At 36.2% G+C, this 21462-nt stretch overlaps 4 protein-coding genes and 1 pseudogene across 4 annotated transcripts; 1 reads left to right on the forward strand and 4 right to left on the reverse strand.

Annotated features, from left to right (window-relative positions):
* Window positions 1–1135: 1135 nt before the first annotated feature.
* LOC108858332 (putative F-box protein At1g67623) lies at window positions 1136–1783 on the reverse strand. The gene has a single exon (XM_018632280.1). It carries the CDS (start codon window positions 1781–1783, stop codon window positions 1136–1138), a length of 648 nt encoding a protein of 215 aa, XP_018487782.1.
* A 7541-nt stretch (window positions 1784–9324) lies between these two features.
* Window positions 9325–11166, reverse strand: LOC108860790 (CRIB domain-containing protein RIC2-like). The gene is made up of 3 exons (XM_018634640.2): window positions 10666–11166; window positions 10450–10587; window positions 9325–9583 (listed from the first exon to the last, which is right to left on the reverse strand). Exons 1-3 carry the CDS (start codon window positions 10793–10795, stop codon window positions 9432–9434), a joined length of 420 nt encoding a protein of 139 aa, XP_018490142.1. The 5' UTR covers window positions 10796–11166; the 3' UTR covers window positions 9325–9431.
* Window positions 11167–11297: 131 nt separating this feature from the next.
* LOC108805281 (uncharacterized) lies at window positions 11298–12913 on the reverse strand. Its single transcript, XM_018577289.2, has 5 exons — window positions 12618–12913; window positions 12442–12545; window positions 12244–12357; window positions 11687–11770; window positions 11298–11527 (listed from the first exon to the last, which is right to left on the reverse strand). The coding sequence occupies exons 1-5, from the start codon at window positions 12868–12870 to the stop codon at window positions 11471–11473; spliced, it is 612 nt and encodes a 203-aa protein (XP_018432791.1). The 5' UTR covers window positions 12871–12913; the 3' UTR covers window positions 11298–11470.
* A 149-nt stretch (window positions 12914–13062) lies between these two features.
* LOC108805280 (mitochondrial import receptor subunit TOM20-2) lies at window positions 13063–14591 on the reverse strand. The gene is made up of 6 exons (XM_018577288.2): window positions 14415–14591; window positions 14252–14330; window positions 13981–14150; window positions 13851–13898; window positions 13607–13714; window positions 13063–13536 (listed from the first exon to the last, which is right to left on the reverse strand). Exons 1-6 carry the CDS (start codon window positions 14511–14513, stop codon window positions 13396–13398), a joined length of 645 nt encoding a protein of 214 aa, XP_018432790.1. The 5' UTR covers window positions 14514–14591; the 3' UTR covers window positions 13063–13395.
* Window positions 14592–15552: 961 nt separating this feature from the next.
* LOC108858333 (uncharacterized) lies at window positions 15553–20499 on the forward strand (annotated as a pseudogene).
* Window positions 20500–21462: the final 963 nt, after the last annotated feature.

Raw genomic sequence — 21462 nt, forward strand, 5'->3', positions numbered from 1 at the left:
AATTTTTGGTTGAATACGTACAATTAATTAAAAAACTCAAATATATTTAAATAATTTTCTTAATCTGTGTGAAAAATGTCAAAGTAATATTTTTATGAAACGGAAAAGTACATTTTTGTATTTCCAATGCATGTTTTATCAATTAATAATGATTAATTGCAAATTTTAAATCTTAATTGCACTTATTATATTCTTACGGGTTTAGAATTGTAGGAAAAAGAAATAACAAATAATAATGTATTTATTACATGTTTTATTAATATGTATAAATTTTTAAAAATATGTATCATATTAAAGCAGATGAAGTAACATCTAAACACCCACAATAATTCAAAAGCGAATAGTCTATCATGCAGTACAAGGAAGTAACCGTCGTTTGTATTTCAGTTTTATCTATTTTGTATAGTATATAACTAAATTTAAATAATATTATCATAGGTATATGATATTTTTAATATGTCTATTTACTAAATGAGACTTCCTAATAATATAGTTTTATGATTATTTCTATCTTTTTAACAAATTTTTAAATCGTTGATAACAAAATTTTCAATGTGAAACTTTTAATAGTTTTAAATTTATCGTCGTTCTTGAAAATTCTCTGCAATTTTGAAATTAAAATATTAAGTTCTCAATTATTGTTCATAAAAAAACGTTTTCTCTCTCAAAAAGGCGACAAAGATGGCGAAACCTTTGTAAGAATTGGTGTAATTGTCAATATTGGTGAAACTGTACATCGTAATTAATCTTCAACAAACATACACACAAGTTATTCTAAATTGAACTAAATAGCACTTTTAGATTTGGAAAGTTTTATTATGTTATTGTTTGGATACAATTGTTGTTATTGACATATTTATTGATTTTGAAATAAAAAATAGTTTATATAAATAGAGTTGGGTCAAAATGTGAAGAGTCAGTTACAGAAATTTAATAATTATAACTATGTATAAGTAGGTGAAACTCTGGGATTTATATTGTCTAACTATATATTACATTATCTGAAAACTAGTAAAAGTAGACATTACATTATCCGAAACTTAGTAAAAGTAGATAAAACTACATGCCATAACTAGAGAAACTAATCTTCAATTGGCCAGTGGACAGCGGTCATGTGAATTTCATGGCAGAAGTCTCAAACTGCACATTGCCAGAAACAACGATCGCATATCCACTGTGTTCTTGATCCATCTAAGGACTCTACAAACACCGGTTCTTCTACTGCGGAGCACAGGCAATCCTTTGAGACGGACCAAGGCTTTATTCTTTGCAGTAGAGACGTAAACACCTCAGGTTTTTCATAACCACAATGGGCTGAGCATATATTATTCATGATCATGTAATACAGCCGATCAGCAAATTCACGAGTGAAGTTAGGATAGTTGTGAACCAACCTTCCATCATCTACACTAAACGCTAAGTTGAGCATTCCATCTACATACTTGGCTAACAACAATCCTCTCTCAGCAGCAAGATGGATTTTCTCTCTTCCTTGATCAAGTAAATGGAGGTAGAAGTACTCATACATACCGCGGAAGTAGGTGGCCTCTGGATTACCGGTTTGGTAGCACATAAGTCTGAATTTTCTTACAGCATTAACCTCATAAATCCAATCATTGAAGTGAATGAGATCAGCAGATCGGTAGAAGTAGTCATCTCTGCCGATTTGATTAAACCCGGAGAAAGCAATTCTAGCACTATCGAAGTCCCGGATGTGACATGTTGCTACCTTTGAGAGAATCTTATGGAGGATGGAAGGAGGGAGAGAAGCCAAGTTCGACATGGAGGAGTGTGGAGAGATATTCGAGATATTCGTTTAGTCGAGTAAATGGAAAGATTTAACGTTTTTGGACAAGTGATAAACCTATTTATAATGGGGATGATCCTCTTACAGATAAGATTGTATTTACTATCCCACTTAAGAGTGATTTAATAGACGTCTTTAGAAGACACGACTTCTCACTGCAAGAACAGGCGCATGGGTTGAAAAACGAACATGCAATAAAGAAGAGATATTCTGTGAATAATTTAGTGAAACTCACTGAGTGAGTTATTTTAATAACTGTCATTTCATGATTTATTTGCATTTAATCACCATAGATAGCGTGTCCCTTTGATATTTTCAAACATATTTTCAAACCGTCACGACTTCTCAAGCACGCTTCTGACTCGAATAGTATATATAGGCTTTGGAACTATGTATCTATACTAATAAAGTTGGCTTTTTTATCTCTTTGGAGGGAAAAATGCCATGTGGCATTCTCCATTTAATAATTAAAATCATTTCTCAACTTTATTTAATGTGTTTTGGTGTTAATTGTGATTATGTGTTAGTTTATGTCTTGATCTTTTTTTAGATTTCATAACTCTTATATTACATATTTTTTAAATACTTTAAACTACTTTTTAATATTTTGTATGTCAAATAAAAATAAAAAAATGGAAACTAAAGTTAAATATTTTCAAAAAAATTTAAACATAAAATAGATACATATCCAAACTATTACTTTTATGTTTGAAAACATTTAAAAACATTAAATTTAGTTTTTATATATTTATTTTCATAGCTAATATATTATTATATAATAAAACTAATTCATTTACTAAACCGCGGTTCACCCACGGTTGACCCAATGATCCAGAGACCCGGTAAATCGTCTGGTTCAATGTCTGGGTCGGGTGTCAAAACACTGGTTTATAGGGGTTTTTGTATTTGATGTTGACGATGGAGAATGAAACCTCTACGATTCTCTTTCTTTAACGCAATCGACGTAACCGTCATATAATCAATCTAGAAATTTCACTCATCTCACTTTAATAATGTTTAGTAATTGATGGCGATTCAAGTCCAAAAGACTAACATTTAGTCTATTGGTATTGACACATAAACTCTATGGTATCTTTCCATGTTATACTGTGCAAGGAAACCAATAACTTCCCTGATGCATGCTATCTATGTTTACATTTTAAAAACCGTGAACATGAATAATATACTCTTAAAACTTAACTAAAAAAAGAATCATTACTTCTAATCTAAAAAAAATTAAAAACGTTGCCTGGTTGCTAAAATTATTTAAAATTGATGTAAACCACACACCACCCTCACCATTAATTATTTACACCACACTAACTATTTACTGTCAAGACCATTACTAAATGCAACAAGTCAGCAAGCCGGAATGTCACAGATAGTTAGAAATTGTCTTTCTCATGATCGTTATAGATGCTAACATCTCATTTACTAATTAACAAATTGACTTTTTACTAGGAAGATTTGGTGAAATTATTCAATTCCGGTTAAAATAGAAGTTGTCCATTAAATAGAGGAGTTTAGGAACCATTTATAGTTTTTAGATAAAAAACATATTTAGATTCATATTAAGATTCATTGATATTCTAAATAAGGGTAGACAAACAAGAATTTCGTTATGAACACACACAAAATCTTCCATTATAACAAAAACTAATATAGAAAATAATTTCATGTTTCTTATTTTAAGATACATTTTTTGAGAGACCTTGAAACCAAAGTAACACATACAACTCGCACCTCTATATTTTAAAAGTCAACATGGTAATTTTAAAAATATATATTAGATACTCACCAATTATTTTACCAAAAATTGACACTTCACCCTTATTTTTTATAAAATTTATAAAATTTGAAACGTATTCCATCTTTCTATTATTTGAACCAAATATATTAGTAAAAGTTTTATAGTTCATATATAGTTATTTTAATAATTAATATTATAAGTATGTTCTCTATATAAAACATCAACTTTGTTTTATGTTTAAATTCCAACTAAATTAATTTTGTTATGACTATCGGTTTTTTATTCTATTTTTATTAAATTGATTAGTAACAACCATTTATGCTATTACACTTTGAACTAAATAACTTCAAACAAAGGAATGCACTACGGTCACTAACCACTATAAAAAAAATCAGAAAAGATCATTTTTAATATATTTTTATTTCATATTTAACATATTTTATTTGTTAAGACCATATAATAATTTATAAATTTATGTAAAAGTATAACATACGAATCCGGCGCGTAGCGCCGGAAAATCACTAGTAACTCTATATATTTAAGTGAAACTAACTAATTTTGATTGTCTAAATTTATGAAACTAAGCAAAATTTCAGAATTTAGATAGTCTAAATTTATGAAACTATATATATCTAGATATTATATTGTTTTATTTTGCAAACAAATAGAAAAAATATAATTAATGATATCGAAAATCCTGTAATTAATGATATTCCAAACCTCCTGTAATTAATGATATTGAAAAAGTCTCTTATAATCATTACACTTGCGACTCTACACTCGTGACTCTACACTTGCGACTCTACACTTGCATTGAAACGCCATGAAACCATCATCTCATTGCATTTATTTAAACTCCACCGAAGTAACTTACTTCAGTCACCAAAAAGAAAAGAAACGATTCATCATCTCATCTCCTCTATCATCTCTTCTCTCATCTCTACTCCATCTCTCTACAAAAAACTCCAAGATGACACACTACAACAAGCTTTCCGAGGTTTGTTATAACCCCAAGCTCAGGGCTTGGCGTTTCAGAGTCAAAATACACATGGTCTACCCTGTCTATTTACTCTCCTATCTTACCTCCATACCTTTCTATACCTATATCCTCGCAAATGAAGATGTAAGTGTTATAATCACCTCTCAAGTTTGTCATTCATAATATCACCTATCTTACCGACAGTGATCCTTGTACTTTATTTATTAATGTAGGAGTCCAAGATGGAGATGAGCGTTTATGGGGATAATGATAAGTTTAGAGGCTTCGAGGAGAAAGAGGGAATGTGGGTGGAAATCTTTCGGGTAAAAATTGGATACTCCTGTGGAGGTTTCCAGGCAACTAAGTCTCGGTTCACACTAACTGCTACGCCCGACATAGAAGTCGGCAAAATCGAGCCTCTGAACAATCGGCTCTTCATGGAGTTCATGAACATCCATGCAATCCCTCACTTGTCCTACAGGGAACGAAACTATCCCATAGGTATGAGTTCTGCTAACATATGTAGATCTTGGTAATCGCAACATTGTTTAGTTGAGTAACTATGTATATGTAAGTGAAACTAAGTGAAACAAACATTGTTTAGTTGAGTAACTATGTAGATGTAAGTGAAACTAAGTGAAACGAACATTGTTTAGTTGAGTAACTATGTAGATGTAAGTGAAACTAAGTGAAACGAACTGATTTAGTTGAGTACCACTTATATGGTAGATACAATGGGAGTGGTCTTCGATACGGAAGCCCAGTTTTATGACCCGGCAAGACCAAGGATGGTGTTCTACATCAGGGACAACATGTAAGTAGCAAGTTACATATTATCCAAGATAAATTTATATTGTAACTAACACACCTTCTCTCAATAGTGACAGCCAGATAAAATGTGTGATAACTGGCAAGCGAGCCATTGCCTTCTGGGATGGTCTTCAAAACAGGAGAGGACAGGTGATTGTGGTCCTTAAGATGTGGAGGGTCTGCCATTGTTGGAGTAAGTGTAGTTTCTGTGTTTACTTTTAAATGTGATAGTTGAGTTAAACGTTTACTAAAATCATTATTTTTACAGATATTATGGGTCCTGAGGAGCTATGGCTTGAGAACGAAGATGGAATGTCAGACTTCAGGTTCAATCCGCGTTTGTCCGAGGTTGATTACTTCAGGCAGTCTCTATTAAATAGCGACCCTTATGTTAATAAATATGGGGTTGAAGGTCTTGTGTAAATTATGTCTTGTGTTAATCTTGTTGTTCTAAACTGTTATCCATTTTCTGGTTTCTCTAAAAAATATGTATTAACTTATGGTTTCATTCAAGTTTCACTTAATTTTCCCTTATTCAGTTGTTCCAGCTTCTGGTTTCACTTAAATTTCACTTAATCAATTGTTCCAACTTCTGGTTTCACTTAAGTTTCATATCAATTGTTCAGCTTTTCGTATAAGTAGGTTAGATTTTGTGTTAGTTTCACTTTTTCAATGGTCTGACATCGTAAAAATAATAGAAACTTTATCCAACTTCGGAGAACTAAGGAGAAAATACATAGTTACTTGTACATCATAATACCGGCTACAACTACAACTACGACACTGATGCCGACAATAACAGGGACACAACCTCCTGATATCTTAGGCATTAATGTCGGACGTTCGCTCCTTATTGTTGCCTTGAGCAATTGAACTTCTTCTTCTAGGATTCAAACTTGGTTGTGCAACTGTCGAATCTCATTGGTGAAAGCTTCATCGACCCATTTGAAGACGTGGTCGTCGTTCTCCAGCTACAACATTAGATCCCACAACATCATGTAAAAATAAAAAAAACGTGAAGCTTAAGAGACATCGATAATACCCTAAGTGAAGCCGCATAGAGACACCGATAATACCGGCGGTATGGATTTGGCCGGGATTTGGATATTAGCTCGACGATTCTCTCCTCGCACGAACAATTTCTATGTATTCCCGCAGTTCCCGCAGTTCTTGCTCGTCCCAGACCACTGGTAACGGTAATATCTCCAGTCGTGGACGATGAAGCGGCCGTTATTGGGTTGGACATTATCTTATCTGACGGAGAGGGAAAGGAGACGATTATTCGATTGATCAGAAGAGAGGATTCGAAGAGAGATAGAAGAGAGAGAAAATTGAAGATAGAAATGGGGAAAATATATAAAAAGGTCTTTAATACGATTTTGGGATTTTAGCAAATTGGGAAGAGGGAAATTCAAAATTCGCAGAGCTGGGCTGGAAAATTATCACAGGGTTTTTCGTGGTCTAAGTTTCACCAAGTACTCAGTTTTACATAAAGCATCAAAGTTGTACTTTTTAATTATTTCCATTTATCTTGGTTATACTCTACTTTGATTAATGATTTTATGGTTATACCAATGCAATTATGTTTCCTATGTTCATTTCTCATACGATCATGTAAACATAAACTTGATTTCTTGTCATAGAGAGTTATCAAATTTAACAAGGTCAGTTTTAGCGATAAAGCTATGATAACACATTGTATTTCTTATATGATTGCTACAGATGGAATTTTAATAATTCCGATTAAATCATAATTAACATATCAGTAATATTAAATTACAGTCTTATTACCTCCATGACTTATAACATTCAAAAGTTTAGAATTTACAATCATATTACTCAGTTTACCTATCGTAGTTATACCAATAAAGAAAAAAGGTTTCACTTAGTCATACAACACACAAATATAAAAAAATTCGAGTCAACTCCACAATGATCTCATGCGATAAAAACACCAAAACTGAAAGTGAAAAGGCTTACAACCTAATCCACATCAAAACTGAAACACCGAAACAAAAGGTTTACAACCTACTCTTCCTACTCTCCTTCTGTTTCTGGTGGGGATGTTCATCGTGTAAATCAGTGCCCACATTCTCTTCTTCCCCATATCCACTCTCACGCTCACAAAAGTTCCTACTACAAGAGCTCTCTCCAACTCTCGACAGTTGCTCGGTTATTTGAACTATTTGCAATTATTCGATGTCCTCCACATGCAAAATACTTCTTCTTTGCTCTCTATCCACTGATGTTAGATAAACATACACATCTTCATCATCCAAAATCCTTGTTTGAGAACTCGCTAGACGTTACGCGTTCGGTCGAGTAGCGCCTAGCGCCGAATCAATTAAACGGAGATTACGCGGGGATTAATCGGGAAGGAATTTTACAGTTTTTATGTTCATTTTAGGTATATATATTACTAATGTGAACATAAACGTTGTTGTCTTGTATCCTAGTGGTAAAGTGGCGTGTGTTTGATACCTCTGGACCCGGGTTCGACAGAACTAAGGTTCATTTTATAAAATTTCCAGGTTTTTAGGTTAAATAAATTACCAAATGACCAAATTACCTTTTTCTTCAACCTTCTCCATTACGTTCTCTGCAACATCTCAGCCGCTTTCATTTTTTTTTTTGCGATTTCATTGATTTGTTTTGTTATTCTTGTAAGTTATTATCAAAATACATCAAATCTAAGAACATATTATGATTCTAAACCTAAAATCTACAAAATCAATCAGTTTTTCTGTTATTCCGATTTTTTGGCCGATTTACACCAATTCGCCACGGTTCTACTCCGCTTCACGTATATCCGGCGGTTAATCGTCCGCCCAGCCCGCGTTTTAGAACAAGGTCCAAAATATATGATTGCCTCTTAGGTTCCACTACCAATGGAATGTAACCCAAATTGAGCATCTTCGTAAATGGATTTATTCTCATCTTCCTGCATATCCTCTTCTTCAACAACGAATAAGTGATCTCCTCCAACGATGATGTCTTAAAGGATATAGCATACAAACGAGCATCGGCTGGAATCCATTCATAATCATGTCCATCTTTCGAACAATGTCTATCATAATCAAAGTATATGTTCATCTAAAAAGTACACATTGTCTGCAATAAAAAAAATTAACCCCTTGGTTACACAGTTATACCATTAAAGTTATTCTTGGTTATTCAGTTATACCGTTAACGTTTTACTTGGTTACACAGTTATACCATTAAAGTTATACTTCGTTATACCATGTTACACAGCTGTGTCAGTAATCAATTAGTAATCACTGAACGTCTAATCTTCTTTGATTGAATCGTCCTTTCATTCCCGACATTCAATCAGAGTATTCATTCAATCATTCCTCTCTGATCCTCGATTAGTTTACCCAAAAGAATAAAATAATTTCATTTACAACTACCAAAATTTCGAGTCGAGTCTTCAATTCAAAATTAAATTGTAATCAGCTTTGATTCCCGACATTCAATTATACAGTTGTTGATTATCGAATTAATAAACAGACCATTCAAACTTTCCGATCATCGACTAGTTCATACACAAATACGAAATCTACTATCTGATCGGAATCCCTGCGAATAATGAGTTCGTCTATGGCGGATTCTATACATTGGTCTTAACGACGATTTGAGATACATACCGTGTAAATGATCCAGCATCCAAGCGACGAGATCGCAATTCGATGATAACGAGGAAGAATAAGGACGGAGGAGTGGAGAAGAAGATTCGAAGACGACTGAACGCCGATTGAGTAGTTCCTCCCGATGATTATCGGAGGGAGGAGGAGGAGGGAGAATTTGAGTTATGAATATATTATATTCATTAAATCGGTCAGGGGTATTTTCGAAATCAATCACACTTCCCAAGAGTATCAGATCACGTAAAAGTATGCCAAATCATATGAGAATATGCTAGATCACTTTTTGCCTCATTAAGAATACCTGAGCACTTCTCTCATAAGGGTTGCGTTTTACTCTTAAGACGCATAGGAATTAGGAACTATTGCATATTATATGTAAAGTTGTTATTGTTTTTTTCTTTTTGTAAAGTTGTGTTTTAGTTAAAGATACAAATAAAATCAGACTGCAGCGAGGTGGAAACCGGTGAATGAAAAAGATGAGTCAAAAGTGGTCATGGTTCCATCGACTCCGATGTGGCTCAAGTGCTTCACGTCCGTTGGAAACCCTATCTCCATCTCCGCCTCTCTTTCTTCCCTCTCATCTTCGTAACCTGCTCATACACAGAAGCAAATGCACGTTGGTCGGGAGCTGATTAATGTGTAATATGTCGTGTCTTATCTCCAAATTTTAGAAACTCAATATATACATAAGTTGGATAATCTCTAAATTATAAAAAATTTGTTAAGATCTATACTAAAATATTTATAGCCACCAACATTGGAATTTTTGGTTTTTATCAAATGTTCTGCTCCCAGTAATAACAGTTATGAACATTACCAAATATTTAGAAAATGATGAACCTATAACTATTACTCCATCTGCTTCGTAATAACAATAAGTGTCATTTTGAGCTCATTTTCTTGTTACACAAAGAGTGTTACTTTACAATTTCAATATAAATTATACTAACTTTCAGCTGAAAATTAATTGCAAACTGCATTGATTTTATAAATAATTTTATTTATCTAAAATACTATTGGTCAAAGAGGTTCAATTAATTACTTCCTCCGTTTCTTAAAGAGTGTCGTTGTGACATTTTTCACACAGATTAAGAAAGTTGTTGAAATATATGTAAGTTGTAATTAATTATACCTCTTTGACCAATAGTATTTTAGATAAATAAAATTATTTATAAAATCAATGCAGTTTGCAATTAATTTTCAGCTGAAAGTTAGTATAATTTACATTGGAATTGTAAAGTGACACTCTTTGTTAACAAGAAAATGAGCTCAGAGTGACACTTATTATGAAACAGAGGGAATACAACTTACATATATTTCAACAACTTTCTTAATCTGTGTGAAAAATGTCACAACGACACTCTTTAAGAAATAGAGGGAGTAGTTTTTATCATATGTTATGCTCCTAGTAATAACAAAAAAGGAAAAAAAAAAGAGAGTGGTAAAAAGTACATACGAATGAAGTAGTGAGAAAAACTTTTGAAGCTTCGAATCATTTTGTCAGAGATATTAGCACTGCCGTTGTTGTTGTTGTCGTCGTCGTCGTTTGTGTCTTCTTTTCGAAACAAGCCATTTTCCTCACTTTCTTCTCTCTCTTAGAAAACCCAAAAGTCAGATCAGACAACAAAAAAGAAGAAGCAACAGAACAAAGTGCAGAAGAAGGAAGGTATACTCTTGACGAGCTGGTTGGGTTTCTTGGGTTGATCATGAGTATCAGCAACGGCGACGCTGGATTGCGTTGAACAACCCAATGAAAATGGTAATGACACAAATCGTCGTATCCAATGATTCCTATCTTTCATCTTTTTTTTTTCTTTCCTTTTCTGGTTTCTTCTTACTACCTTCGCGAACGTATGTGCTTGTCGATATGCAAGCGTGTGTGAGTGTATGAAATGATGGAAAACTGGGGACTTTGGTCGGGGTTTTATTCGCAACCTCGTCCGTGTTTATGGCTTTGTAAGCAAGTTATAATCATTAAGACGTTGAAGAATTTTGTAATTCCTAACCCAATAAAAGAACTAGAGAGTGTCATTATTGAGTATATTTGGGGATGCTTTTGGTTGGCCAACAGTGCCACTTAACCTAATTTCTGGATTAAACATTCAGGATTACCCAATAATATCCATTATTCATGTGTAATCAATACAACCATAAATAAGCTTCCCACGACGATTACGTGACTTACGTCCTACCGGTTATCAAAACAACTTTTCATCTTTATGAATTACACACTATTAAGATTAGTGATTTTCAATCCCGCCTGCAAACCGGTAAAGCTATGAGTTTGATTTTTCCAACTATTCATTTGCATATAAGTTATCTTTAATATAATAATTGAAGAAGGAAGACTTAAAAGTTGGTGTAAATAAGCACGAATAAAATAAATGATGGCCTTACACCCGCATAATTTACATAAGTCGTAATGGAGAATAGAGTAAGAGGGAAGAGCTGTGATTCTACCACCACACCTCCAAAACCTATAAGAAGTATTTCATTCTTTCGTCTCTCCTCATTGCATTATACACTGCTTGAACCTGTCAACACCAAATTTTTCTTATCACACACAAATCTTCAACTCCAAACTTTCTCTCATCCTCTGTGTAACTTTTGTTACAATCTCTATGCTTCTTGTGCCTATTTACCCACCCATATTGCTTTCATATGTGAATGTCTGTGTGTGAGAGAGGACAAACCTGTTCGCTAGAGACAACTCGGATAGGGCCAATGTTCACCGATACATATTTGCCTTTGCTTGATAAAGTCTGCTTTACACAATCCTTTGATGTGGAACAAGAAAACAAATATATACAGGGATTAGTAGGATTATTGTGCTCCCAGTATTATAAAATTGCATGAAAGACATTGCATATGAAGGAACAAACAATAAGCAATTAAGTTACTGAACAAAAACAACAGTAAGGAGAGCAAAGTGCATTCGGTTTCCACATGTAAACACGTTAAGCTTGTAATAATCAAGTCAGTGCATTCCGACATATTGCATAGAAAAACACTGGAGAAGTTTTATTGTGCACGTAAATAGAAGAATAAATAATTGAAGCCAACCTAACACAATATATTCCTATCCCCAAACGGTCCAAAAGAAAAGCTTGATACTTTGTAAATGCGAAGAGTATAAAACAAAGAATAAAGAAGTGGGATGAGTTCAATTAAGCAGTAATACACCACGAGTCATACAAACCTAACCTATTATCAATCAAATCTAAAAGTAGTAATGATGAGGACAAGTAACCTCAGGAATTTGGCGTTGAATAACAGATTCAACAGCAAGGACCATAGCATGAACAAAGTCATCTCCACCAGTCCCAATTGCAGTAAACCCTCTCTCTGTAGGGTATGTATTTACCTGCCCCCCCAAGTAAAAACAAACATGTTAAACAAATGTAATAGTAAGTAAACAAGTAGCAAAGTGGGGGGTTTGGTTTTAGACCTTTTGGTCAAGCTCAAGCCAATCTTGAGCAGAATCATCAGCGACAGTGCCTCCAATAATGACATTAGTAGTCTTCCCAACTCTCCCATCAGTCTTGGACACTTCTGCACTCTCAAAATTGAACAACTACAATCAAATTCACGAGCTATACTAGGTAGGAAGGCATAAATCCTCACCTGAAATCGCCTTGAGAACAGCTTCTTGAGGCGGACCTTGCTCCGATTGATCGTTGTGACTGCAATTGAGACGAGGGATCCGGTCCGGAACAGAGGCGAAACCGCTGAAACTTAGTCTCTTCGCCGCCGGGAACAAACCGTGGACCGTAACAGACGCCGGAGATTTTGGGAAGAAGAAGCATCTTCTTCCTACGGCGGAGGTTCGGCGTGATTCCGATAGAAATACGGAGCGCAGAATCGTTTTGCAAGCCATTCTCTCGAGCTTCTCTCTCTGTTTGGAGACGATGAGTATGAAACGCTGCGTTTCGCTATTTATCTAAAATCGCGTCGCTGAGGTGGGATGATAAGGTTTAAAGACACTTTTGCCCTTCAAAGTTTTGTCATTGTCTAACCATTGATTGATCCTCTAGGAACGAAACACATAATTGCAAAGAGAAAAAAAAACTGAATTTAAATTTGTTTAGAGCTTCATCGGAGCTTATTCTTATAGCACCTTCTGTGAAACACATAGAGAAAGAAAATGTGTTCGTATCACAAAACCAAAACATACTCTTTTCTCGGAAATAGACCAAGAAAGAAACATCCATCCTAATGTAATTAAGTAAACAAAAACAGTTTGCTGGGCTGAGTAAACGAAACAAAACCAATTATAGCCACCAGAAACGTTAAAAGATCTATTCAACTTTAGAACCGTTCTCTGTTGGGGAACTCGAATAAGCAGAGCATTATTATCCTCTCATCTCATGGAATGGCGTTTCATTACTCGGGGCTTTTTTTTTTATCTAGCAGGGGGAGGTGGAGGGCCAAGGGATTTAGCCATGCCAACCCAAGCAACAATCCCAAAGGCGAGAATTATCCAACCGCATACATCGTAAGTAAAGTCATTGTTCTTCTTCTTCTTGTTCTTCTTACCACCACCCTGCAAAACCAACAATAATTCTGCTTTTACCTTCCTCAAAAAACTTGACACCAGTGATGTGATCACTTACGCTAGCATTTGATGAAGCAGAGGGACCTCCTCCTCCTCCTCCTCCTCCAGCTAGTGCCTGCTGTATCATTCCACCATGCTTATGTATCTCCTTATGCAGTTTAGGCCCCTACTCACATAGACAACAGAAAGGTTTCGGATATTGTGAAATACAAAGATCAAACGCTTCTCCCCTTTACTTTATATATAAAACAATACTCTATTCTCCATGAATATTTTGACTTAGGAAAAAAACGAAAAGTCACCTCTGTTGCAACTTCCATGGACTTGAGATACATCTCATTACCTGGATCCTGAGAAAACAACAAAACAAAATAAAGAAGATGGTCGGTCCCATTAGCAAGTACATCATATTCATTCAATCTGCATACATACCAAAGTTTCAGCTCTCTGGAAATAATCAGCGGCTTTATCAAAGAGAGCTTGGGCTTCATCGGAGTCTGGATTAAGAAACGCTTGGGAAGAGTAGGCGTTGCCAAGACACCAAAGAGCCCCATGCTTCCCTGGGTTTATTTTCAATACCTCCTCGAACTTGGATAGAGCAACTACAAATAATAGAGACCAAATGCATTTTTATATTTTTCTTGTTATTATTCTCTTTTCGCAAAATAATATAATTATTTAATCTAAAACAAAGGAGTTATACCATCTAACATGAGCTTGGCATCAGCAACACTCTGGAACTGTGAAAGCTCAAGCAATGCTCCGCCCCACTTTAGCAAATTCTGTATTTATCAATAAGAGTAAAACTATTATCAATCTCCCAAAATCTAATTCAAGTAATACAAACGATAGCAAAGAGTGCAAACCTCAGAATCCAGAGGATCCTTCATGTACTGTTCCTCGCAAGCGTTTCGAGCGAGGTCGACCATCATAAGCCTATCGAAATCGGCTGGAGTGAATTCCATCGTCAGATGCAGACTAGGGATATCAAATCTAGGGTTCGGTTCTCAACGCTTGGGAAGTTGGATGAAGAAGAAGAAGAAGACCTGGAAATGATATACGTCTCCCAAGATTTTAGATTGGGCTTTTAGTGGACTTTCTCGTACTGCCTTTTTGGGTCGAACTTGGCCTATCGATGCTTTTATCCTTTGACAGCACATCTCTGTATATTAATAGAAGAAAAACATCTAAGAAGATGTAATTTGTAGTTTGTAATAACTAAAAAAAAAAATTATTTAATCGTCATTTAATTAGGATATCAATTAATTTTATATGACAGCTGTTGGACCCGATATTGGTCGATTAAGAGTACGCCGGTGTGTTTTGTTTTTTTTTTTTTGTTTTTTGCGTCGACTGGAAACAAAGGAGAAGAAAAATAGAACGGAAGCAGTTTTAATTTTCTTTTTACATTTTATTTAATTTTTGTTTATTTTCATTAAAAATATATAAAAGTAAATTAATATAGTATGGATCATACAGAATCCCTTATATAATAAAGTACAAATCGCCTAGCAAATGAAAAACTAACATGTGAAACTTTTTTATAAAAATTTAAAAGAATAATAAATTCTTTTTTCATCTCCTATTTTTCTGCATTCTAGATAGTAAATATTAGAGTATTTGCAGCGCACACATAAGGAAAACCGGCATATTAGCTACTTACCCTTTTTTATCGTGTACTGCAATATGCATTCTCCTGTTCTGACCAATTTACCCCTATTCAAGTTAGCAACTTCGTTTGTAACGACGTGAAATACCGCTTCGTTCAGTTTTCCTTTTTTTCTGGTAAACCAAATTTACAAGCAACTTTATGTGTCAGACCACTTGATACATCTAATTTTATATATTATTATATATAAATCCCCTTGAATCGTTGCGATCGTAGCAATGCTCAGACTCTTCTATACTTCTATATATATGTAATTGTTTGTGCCTTTTTTGATTCATCAGACATCTCTCGTCCATTTCCTCTCAATTTCTTTCTATCTCTTTTCATATTCTCCAATGGAAACAAATCGAGATCAAACGATTCCGACTCCCTTCCCTGATAGAATGTTCGCAATTGGAGAGGAGCCTGTCGGAATTAGGGTAACACCTTATCACAAACCCTCGTGTATCTCCAAGATTCTCAATGCTCTAGAAGAAGAAGAGGTACGGGTCATTAAAGAATCCTCGTTTGGCAAACTTATAGAGATCACCGAGAAACCTCCATTTTCAGGCCGTTTGGGTCGTTTCCTTTTTTCCCGTCAATTGAAAGTTCACAAGAAGCAGGAAGTGTGGTTTCTATTCGCGGGGAAGCCTATTGGGTTCTCGATCAGAGAATTCGCTCTAGTCACCGGTCTTAATTGCCGCAACTCCCCACCGCAATGTAAGAAGAGGACCAAGAAGATAATATCGGAGAAACCGTACTGGGTGGATCTTTTTGGGACTATGACTGAAGTCCCCGTCTCGTACGTCTTCACGATGCTGAAAAAGAAGACAGTCACTGATACACAGTTGAGGATCAAGTACGCGCTTCTGGCTCTGCTCTCAGCCGTAATCCTGCCAACGTCACATAACCCTTGTATTCTACAAGCCGCAGTTGAGAAGATTAAAGATGTTGATCAGTTGCTTGCATACCCTTGAGGCCGCGCTTCTTTTGACATGCTAATGAGCAGTATTAAAGAGAGAAACGAAGTATCTCTTTCCCAGAACACAATCGCATTCAAAGGATTTGTGATGTCCGTTCAGATTGTTCTTATTGAAGCCGTTCCTTCACTCTTGGGGGTAGTAGGAGATGGAGCATCATCTGGATCCGAAGCAGAGTCAGATGAGGACGAAGAGTCGAGTCTTGTTGAAAGGGAAGGGAAGAAAAACATCAACACTAGTCGCATTCGTGTCATTGATTCAGCCTGCAAGGTATTAACTTATCTCTCCTTGATTGATCTCCACCACAAATTTGAATGGTACTGACATTTAGACAATTCAATTGTTGTGTTCGTTCTGAAAGGTCAAAGTCATTTCCATTATCTCAGCGGGAGTTGAACTACCGAACCTGGACCCAGATGTCGGTGGGTCAGATGATGAAGTAGACATGGCTGTCGACAGTCTCACAAAAGCGGCTGGTGAAGATTTTTCTTTTAATAACTCACATTTCAAAGGTGGGGCGTCCAAAGCTGATGTACTTCGTATGCGTGATGAGGCCAAAAAAGAAATCTCCAATCGGAAAACCGCAAGAGTTAATCCCAAAAAGTCTCTGTCAGACGGCGTCGATGCTGAGTACGTAGCCACCATAGTCAAAAATAGTTTAGCCGCAGACCTATCCACGATGGGTGATCAAATAAAAGACATTGGAGTCTCCTTATTCAACTCCCAAAACCTATTTCAGAAAAATATGCAAGACATATTGAGAAACTTCCAGACAGAAATAGCCAATTTGATCACCACCCCGTGCACCCGTATTCACGTTCCACAACCCGATCAAACTCATACCGATAACACCGGAGCGGGTAGTATACCCTCGGGGAATACAAACCCGTGTGTCCCATCCGACATAATAGAGGAAGCTATGCAATTTGCTAATGTGGAGGTATTACCGCCAAGAACTGTATTTTTTGAAAAATACTTAGCATGCTTTATATTCTGCGCACAAATGAATGATGCTCATTTATTTTCCAGGCAACCAAGGAAAATGCTGGTGATGGAGAAAAGGGTAATAGCCGCGAGGAGGTAATATCGTTCTTTATCTAAGCACACATAAGCAAATCTGTCATTTTTTCTGTTACCTCAACAACTGTTTTATTTAATTGGTGCTGCCAACTTCATTTGTGCCAGGATCATTTCAATGACTCGCTAATGACTGAAGGCCCCAACCCTATGATCTGAGGACCCCAACCCTCTGAATTAAAACCCAAATGACGCAACAAAGGAAGTGGTAAGTTGCTTTCTTTTCCCCCGCCTATATATTTGTTTGTACATAGCGCAGTGGTAGCCTTAGGATTAACAAAGAAAAAAATAATTTTACAATACAAACCCGAAACTTATCAATACAAACATACAGTTTACAATGTACCGGATTTCTTTGTCAACACATGTGTATTTTTTAGCATACCACAGGATGTACGTATCCATTTATCCGGCGATCGAGATATGAATGTAAACCTTCCCCATGTTTTTGTTTGTTATGATGCTTTTAGGATCCACTTGCCTCGCACATGGACACTGAAACAGTCCCAGATAACGTACTTGTCAGGGAGGATTCCGATCTGAAACATACCAAAGCAAACCCCAGCGAGGTTGGGAAAGAGACAGTAGTACGATCTTCTATGTTCTCTGGTTCGTAACGTACTCTGCAACCTAAGATAATTTTTTAATGTTTCAGGCGGAACTTGGAATTGCTCCCCCTCCCAGCACCATCGAAACAAGCACTGTTGATCACACTGTAGTCGATGAAGCAAATCAGGTTTTTCTTTGTTGTTATATTTAGGTCAAAGAACTCTTTTTGGTTGTCTTTTTGTGACATCCTTGCATGGTTTTTTACATCAAGGAAAATGTGGGTACGGGGCTTTCCTTTCCTGATCCTTCTTTTTCAATTGGCCTCAACAAATTAATGGCTGAAGATGTGGATCATGCAACCATCACTAACAACGACGAGGATTCTATACCGGACCCCCCCCCCCCCCCTCGTCGAGGAAGCAGCCCTGATCCACAACAGGAAAAGCAAGCAAGCCAAAGTTGTTCCAAGAAACCTTGTTGGTGATTACCAGTGTGACAAACGCTTCCTCACACGAGCTTGGGAATCGTTCATCAATACGATCTGCACCACCCCAAGCATAGACTACGCGGACAAGTTTGCTTTATTGTTGGAGACACTCGGTGGATCCCCGTTGTAAGTTTTTTGAATTTACACGATATTAAAATCCATTAACCTCCACAATTTGCCATTAGACCTGTTTCTTTATTTTTATCGTACTCCATTTTGCATTAGAAGTGTGATTGATTTTGCTGGCGTAAACATCGAAAGCAGCGAGTTGTCTTCAGTTATTGATAGGTCGTCTCATTTACCAGCAAAGGTAAATGTTATATTCATTGACTAATACGATAGCATGCCAGAGCCAATTACATTATCACTTTTTGACCTTTGCCTGCGGTTGTTTTGACAGTTGTTGGATGTGCTTATTCACCACACTCGTTCAGTGTTTCTATCAAATTCAGAACTCATGGCATCGAAGAACTCTGTTTTCCTAAACACCAAGTTTGTGTCTCTGTTTTCCAAGTCATTTCCCAAGTTCTCAAAGTCGACTAAGAAAGACAATGTCCGATTCCCAGCAGCCATGTGCTCCTTCATTGCTGATGACTGCCCCATCGTTGAAGTCAGACGGTTCTATTTCCTCTTCAATTTCGATCAACAGCATTGGGTTGGTGTGTGCGTCGACCTATCGCTTTTCCAAGTTATAGTGCTTGACTGCAACACATCTCTCAAGACGGACGCAACGGTGGGCAAAAACCTGCGCCCCATTACCCAAATGTTCCCGTACATTCTTAGACAAGCTGGAAGACAGCTCACTGTGAAGGAGATGAAGCCGTTTACCCTTGACAGACCAAGAGATGTCCCGCAAAACACCAATTTGTTTGAGTCTGCTATAACGTCTATACTACTACTCCAGGCTCACGCGGTTGGTGGCGTTGATGTATGTATATGTATCACTCCTGAAGTACTGGACACCGAGGTTCAACAGATTGCAGTGATGATGTACTAAGAAAACGTAGCAGTCCTCTGATCCTGAAGTTGTGTTTGCTTTTGTTGTATGTTCCAGATGTTTGTTTTTGTTGTAATGGTTCTTCGGTTGCCTAAGTACTGTAACCGGCACAGACCTTATGTATTATTCTGGTTTTTATCATGTTTTGTTATGAAGTTGCTAAAAACTCAACATCCTGTTGTTAACAGGTTAAGATGAAAATATTTGTTTTGATTTACAATGTATGGGACAACCACAAAGTCATTCCACTATGGGAGAATAAAACCAACTAATTTTTAGTCAGCTCTCTCTGTTATCTTGATAAAACAAAGATTTTGTTGCCAGGAGGCTTGAGTCACGACATTCCTCAGATTTTGCAAGCTAAAGAAAATGATAGATATTTTGTTAGCATGTTAAAGTACAAACATTCCATTATGCTAGCAGAGAAAAATAACATTCCTTCTGTCCAAAATCGTATAAGTACCAATCCAACTCTTCTTACGTGGACTTAGTGTTGTCAAATTTCTTTTTGGGCCAATAGTTAGTTTGTTTTGGCAAAACGTCGTCGTTCCTATTAATGTATTAAACCTTATCTGCTTTTTCACAAACTCTACTCTTGTGTCTATTTACTTCTGTAGTTCTCCTATATTTAACCTAGTCGCCGCCAACATTAGATCCAGGAAGAAGCAATGTCGCACCTATCGAAGGGCAGCTCGTCGTCACAGCCAAGTAATCAATCTTTTTATTGGTTCTATTATTCCGTCGCACACTTTAAATCTTTTTTTAAAGTTGTAGCTTGTAGCAGTTCCCGTTCTCGTAGAGCAGCAAGAGCTAGGGGGATTCCGAGACACTGTCGGTGTGGGGAGGAACCCGTCATCAAGACAACTGGCACCGCGAAAAACCCGGGCAGACTTTTCTATTGTTGTCCTCTCGGCTCGGAGGGGGTTACATTTCCTACTAATTCTCTATAGTTTTGTTTGGACTAATGCATTTCTTTTTCGGGTGGTAGCTGAAACTGTTTTCGTTACCGTGACAGGACAAATATCACCTTTTTACATGGACCGACGAACGCATTGTCAAAGAAGTGGAGGACATCAAGGTTCTAGTGAGCGAGTTGAAAGATGAGATAACGGAAATGAGATGTGAGATGGTTGGCCTGGTGAAGCAAGTGGATCAGTATAAGTTTATGCTCGAGTTGTCCGCCAAGGGGAGTGGATCCTGTGGAATAATGTAGGTCTGACAACGGGAGTGGGTCTTGTATTATATTGTAGGGCTGTGTATCTCAACAGAAGCTGTCTCTAATTTATGGTTTGGAAACCAGTAACTAAGGTCTAATTAAGTAATGTATTTTTGGGCAATTTTTCTTGTGTAGTTTATGTTATCTAGGCGCCTAACTCTAATGTATCTTGCAATGCATGTCTTGTAATTGGTAATATATAGACTCCGTATTCTAGATCCCCCAGCTTTGAATTCTGCAGTTTGTAATACATATCAATTTATATAGTCATCTTTTTAGTTTTCGTGACAAAAAATAAGTTTACCATAGATTTAGATACCATCGCAATGATATCATTCCAGCTAGCATTGCTAAATATTTTTTCCGCTGAAACCAAGTGTAAAATACGGAAACAAGAATGTGCTAAATAGTATATCACCACGTACTTGAATGATGCTAGCCATGATAACAAGATTGACTACAATCACCTTACGTTCATTTACATTGCTAAACCAAAAACAATGCATTGGTATGTGTTTCTTCTTTATAGAGCCTACTTCGTGTTCTCCATGTATTTTCACTTGGATCCAAATATTATTAATTTCAATGATGGGTTCTTGTTTTAGTGAATCGGTTCAACCTCGTGGTCTCCATGTATGTCAATTGCGTCTGAATTTTTTTTATGTTTTGGGATTATGATAAAAGTATTTGTATTCTATTAGCAATGATAAACTTGTTTATAACAAGTGAACTGCATAGTTTAACAAGCTATACCGCTGCCACTCCCTTCAATTTCTTTTTGACTTATGCTAGTCATGTTTTGTTTCATTCTAATTTTTATTTTTGAGTGGATGCTTGATATATCATTGTACTTAGGAAGATTCAACATTTAACACTGACAGTACTTATTTAGACTTACAACTACCAAATAAACAGAGGGAGTTTTTATTTATAATCACAATGCGATACATCATAATTCCT

The sequence above is a fragment of the Raphanus sativus genome, chromosome 5, assembly GCF_000801105.2.
Source record: "Raphanus sativus cultivar WK10039 chromosome 5, ASM80110v3, whole genome shotgun sequence".
Taxonomy (NCBI): domain Eukaryota; kingdom Viridiplantae; phylum Streptophyta; class Magnoliopsida; order Brassicales; family Brassicaceae; genus Raphanus; species Raphanus sativus.

Bases quoted from the DNA above. Each gene is read 5' to 3' on its own strand.
- LOC108858332 (XM_018632280.1), bottom strand. From the start codon at position 1,783: ATGTCGAACTTGGCTTCTCTCCCTCCTTCCATCCTCCATAAGATTCTC.
- LOC108860790 (XM_018634640.2), bottom strand. From the start codon at position 10,795: ATGAAAGATAGGAATCATTGGATACGACGATTTGTGTCATTACCATTT. The intron at 10,588-10,665 runs GTATACCTTCCT...GGGTTTTCTAAG, and splicing joins ACCCAACCAGCTCGTCAAGA to AGAGAGAAGAAAGTGAGGAA. The intron at 9,584-10,449 runs GTATGTACTTTT...GTGTATGAGCAG, and splicing joins TTTTTCTCACTACTTCATTC to GTTACGAAGATGAGAGGGAA.
- LOC108805281 (XM_018577289.2), bottom strand. From the start codon at position 12,870: ATGGCTTGCAAAACGATTCTGCGCTCCGTATTTCTATCGGAATCACGC. The intron at 11,771-12,243 runs GTTACTTGTCCT...TCCACATCAAAG, and splicing joins TTCAACGCCAAATTCCTGAG to GATTGTGTAAAGCAGACTTT. The intron at 11,528-11,686 runs GTTTGTCCTCTC...TGGTGTTGACAG, and splicing joins GAGTTGTCTCTAGCGAACAG to GTTCAAGCAGTGTATAATGC.
- LOC108805280 (XM_018577288.2), bottom strand. From the start codon at position 14,513: ATGGAATTCACTCCAGCCGATTTCGATAGGCTTATGATGGTCGACCTC. The intron at 14,331-14,414 runs GTTTGCACTCTT...TGATAAATACAG, and splicing joins AGGATCCTCTGGATTCTGAG to AATTTGCTAAAGTGGGGCGG. The intron at 13,537-13,606 runs GTAAGTGATCAC...TTGGTTTTGCAG, and splicing joins CTGCTTCATCAAATGCTAGC to GGTGGTGGTAAGAAGAACAA.